The sequence below is a fragment of the Sesamum indicum genome, linkage group LG11 (genome assembly GCF_000512975.1).
Source record: "Sesamum indicum cultivar Zhongzhi No. 13 linkage group LG11, S_indicum_v1.0, whole genome shotgun sequence".
NCBI classification, from domain to species: domain Eukaryota; kingdom Viridiplantae; phylum Streptophyta; class Magnoliopsida; order Lamiales; family Pedaliaceae; genus Sesamum; species Sesamum indicum.
The window spans coordinates 6,447,000-6,450,753 of NC_026155.1; the positions used below are offsets into that span (position 1 = coordinate 6,447,000).

General features: G+C 36.1%; 1 protein-coding gene across 1 annotated transcript; it reads right to left on the reverse strand.

The window, feature by feature from the left end:
• LOC105173420 (late embryogenesis abundant protein 18-like) lies at window positions 1,650–3,084 on the reverse strand. Its single transcript, XM_011095148.2, has 2 exons — window positions 2,918–3,084; window positions 1,650–2,293 (listed from the first exon to the last, which is right to left on the reverse strand). The coding sequence occupies exons 1-2, from the start codon at window positions 2,993–2,995 to the stop codon at window positions 1,898–1,900; spliced, it is 474 nt and encodes a 157-aa protein (XP_011093450.1). The 5' UTR covers window positions 2,996–3,084; the 3' UTR covers window positions 1,650–1,897.

Genomic DNA, 3,754 nt, shown 5'->3' on the forward strand with positions numbered 1-3,754 from the left:
ATCATTCGCCAAAGCCGAAGCTGAGGGTGAGTTCGCTTCTGCACCGCGACTGCTCTTGGAGGGAGGAGTTTATTTGAGCAGCTTTCGAGGTGGTGGATGCGAAATGGATCCTCCAAGTGAGGGTTAAGATGGGCTCAAGTGATTGTTTAGGCTAGCATTATAATTGAAAGGGACTCTTCTCCGTTAAGAGTGCTTATTTGTAGCCCATGTTGTTGTCGGTGCACTGGCTGGTGGTTTCTCTCCACGAAGTGGCAGGAATTGGTAGAGCTTTTTATGGGATACTAGGGCGGCCCCGAAGGTCCAACTTTTTACTTGGTGGGGCTGGATAGAGGCTCTCCCATCCATCCCTCTCTGTCATAGAGGCTTGATGGCCGACGGTTCATGCACCTTGTCCTGTCTTTAGGAGGATGGCGTCATGCATATATTGGCGGAGTGCTCCTTTGCCAAGCTCATTTTGGTTTGTCCCAAATTCCTTATCGCGTGATTGTTCATAACGAACTTAACCAGATGCTTGGATGCAGCAGGCGTATGTTGAGTTGGGCAGAGGTGAATTTGCTTTCTTCTTATCAATTTGCCGGTTTTTGTGGTCGAACCGCAATGCAGCGCGCTTTTAAGGCCACAGGGAACACGCTCCATTAATTATCTCTCACGAGAAATTTACCTTTCCCAAAAAAAAAAAATTATCTCTCAGGCGTCTCGACTTTCCAATCGCTCGGCAGTTCAATTGCTTAATTGTTTTTGTTTGTTTTAGGTGGGTCTTTCTTTGTTTTCCTCATAGTGGCTTATGCGATGTATGAACTTTTACTTTGATTTCTCTTGGTAATATATCATTACAAGAAAATAGCTTGATAGCAACAAAAAAAATTAGCGTCGAGGTCATTAGCATGTAAAATTCTCGTTGCTAAATCATATTATTTAATACAAGGATTTACTTGCTTTAGCAACAAAAATTTACTTGCTAACGAGTTTAGCAACGAATTATACAATATTTATTAAATAGTATAGATTAGCAATGAAAATTTTACTTGCTAATTAGCTCGACACTAACTTCAACATCAATTTTTTTTTTGTAGATATTGAATTTTTTCTTGTAGTGTATTGTTAGGTTCTTCTTGGCGGAAAAAAGTATAACACATAAACTACTCGTAGAATGTATCTATTTATATTGATAAATTTGGATTTGAAGGAAAGATTTGAACAAACAATTCAAATAATTATATTTGAAAAGAATTTGAAATCTATCCATATTCATCAAAATATAATTTAAAATTAAAATAGAAGAATTTGAAATTCTTTAAATTTAGAATTACTCAAATAAATTCAAAGAATTCACCATATTAAATGAATTTTTTAGCTCAAAACATGTTGTATCTTATACACATTTAACATATTTTGTATAAAAAATATATCACTTGTTTTATTTAAGAAAAATATGTTAAATAAATAGAAGATACAATATGATTAAAAATTAAAAAAATTCAATCCGTTGTCAAATGTCCTATCTGACAAAAACATTCCTTTTCTTTAGTTACAAAAGATCTGAATTTTTCCCACACTAGTGACCACCAAGGGCCAAGCAGGCCGTCAAAACAATAAATTACTTATAAGGGTACTTAATAGCTTACTCGTTCATGCAACTATTAACAAAATTGAACTTACTAAAAGTGATCCGTTCATACCAATTGGGCGTCATTACAAAATTGACTAACATAACCGTTGGAAGAAACTAAACTAACATGGACGAGTGAAATACGGAGAATTAGGGAGAATACACACAAGAAAATCATGGAGAATACAAACAAGTAAAATAAAGTGAAAACCAAAAATCGTAGCAGCTGAGCAGACGAAAATTCTCTGCCTGCAGTTATTTAGAAACAACAAATTACTATGTATCTATCTACTGCAAGATTTGATTCGGTCCATCAGCTTTGCCGCCACCGTCAGGCGTTCCAGCATTGGATGCAGTAGAGTCCATGCTTGCTCTGTCACGGGGAAAGGAGATGGAGCGGGAGAGGTCAGCACCACTGCCGGACATCCCATCACTTGAATTATGTTCGGGTATTGGAGATACGGAAATTACACGGCCGTGAGAATCCTGCACGTAGTTGTCCTCCCCGGGGGGGGCCAGGCGGTCCCGGCCGCTGCGAGAGGATGGCTGCCGGTGCTTCCGCTCATGCTCCGCCATCTTTTCTGCGGCTCTAGCGACGTGGAGATCCATTGCGGCCTCAGCTTCTCTTGCCATCCTAACCTCATGAGCCACCTCAAGTCTCGCCTTTGCCAATTCTTTCTCAGCCTGCAACTCGGTGCATTAAAACAAAGGGAAAATTGTTTGTTTAATATCACCTATATGCACCATGTTCAAGTGCAGTGTGGTAAAAATAAGAGTAAATTATATTAACTCCTTAAGATTAAGTTTAATTATAAATATTCTCTATTTTTCGTAAAATAAAAATACATCCCTTGATATTACAGTTATAATTATAGGGACAAAAATACACATTGGTCCCATACGATAAAAAGTTCGCCACATTTAGTCTCATGTTTTACGAAATTTTCAAAATGATCCCAAAATTAAAAAAACTCGATCGATCCATTTAATCATTTGCTTTGCAGGATCTCAAAATGGTCCCAAGATTGAAAGAACTCGATAAATTTAATCATCTGCTTTGCGGGATGTATGAGATTAAATATGTCGAGTCTCCTCAAATTTGAGGATCATTTTGAGAATCTCATAAGACAGAGACATTCTATGAGCTAAAAATATAATTCCGTCTAATTGTAAGTACATTCTTTATTCAAGACTGAAACGTTCACGTTACACGAACACCCGTTAGGAGGCGGGAGTGTTTGAGTACTTAAGTTTTAATATCAGAGAGGGTGGATGCAATTTTCCCAAAAAATACAGCAATTTCCTGACCTTTTCCTCGTCTTTTGCTTCAGCCTTGGCTTTCCGCATTTCGTTCATGTCATTCAGCTTCTCCTTGATGGCCTGCATTTTTGCTTTAATTTACCTTCACCTTTTTTCTTTCACCAACAACAGAACTGACCTAAATTATGGGTTTTACTTTTAGTTAAAAACTAAAATTTAATGAAATGTATATATAGGAAATTTCTTGGTAAGTGAGAGGTAACAATTTTTGAAGTATATAGACATATAAATGTATATGCCAAGTGTTGAGCATGGAGGGTTTCTTTCCTTTGAACCAAAGTAGGTTTTGGAGTACTAGTGGCTCACAAGGGATCAATGGAACTTCTTGTTTTAGTAAAAAAAAATATTATATTGGTCAATATTCAGACTTTTAAGTTTATGATACAGTAAATTTTTATTTTACTTTTTTTAATTGGTGTAGATAACTATATATAGAGATGAAAGATGTTTGATCGGTTTGAAACTCAGGGTTCTTGATATGACCAAAAATTTTTATGAAAGTACTATTTAGGAAGTGTTTGTAGAAATTTCTATTTTTAGAAATGTGATTATGTGTGGAGAAAGTTGGAATTTGTAAGGAGAGCAAAAGTTGCGAGTTGGTAACCATAGTAAGAAGTAAGACGAAAAATAAATAAATAAATTTGAAGCTATAATGCATGGACGTTCCAAAAAATTACTTGGTGCAGTGTCGGACACAAATGTGTTCCGCGTGTTTAGAAGTTTTTCATAATTTCAAAAGTTTTGGAGTCTTTCAAAGTAAGAATTTTGAGCTGAATAAAAAACAATGAATACTTCTCTCAAACTAAAAGTTTTGGGATGAAATTA

What these genes read in the sequence shown, in the direction of transcription:
- LOC105173420 (XM_011095148.2), bottom strand. Translation starts at nt 2,995, where the DNA reads ATGCAGGCCATCAAGGAGAAGCTGAATGACATGAACGAAATGCGGAAA. An exon ending in AAGCAAAAGACGAGGAAAAG is followed by an intron (nt 2,294 to 2,917) that starts GTCAGGAAATTG and finishes ACCGAGTTGCAG; the next exon opens with GCTGAGAAAGAATTGGCAAA.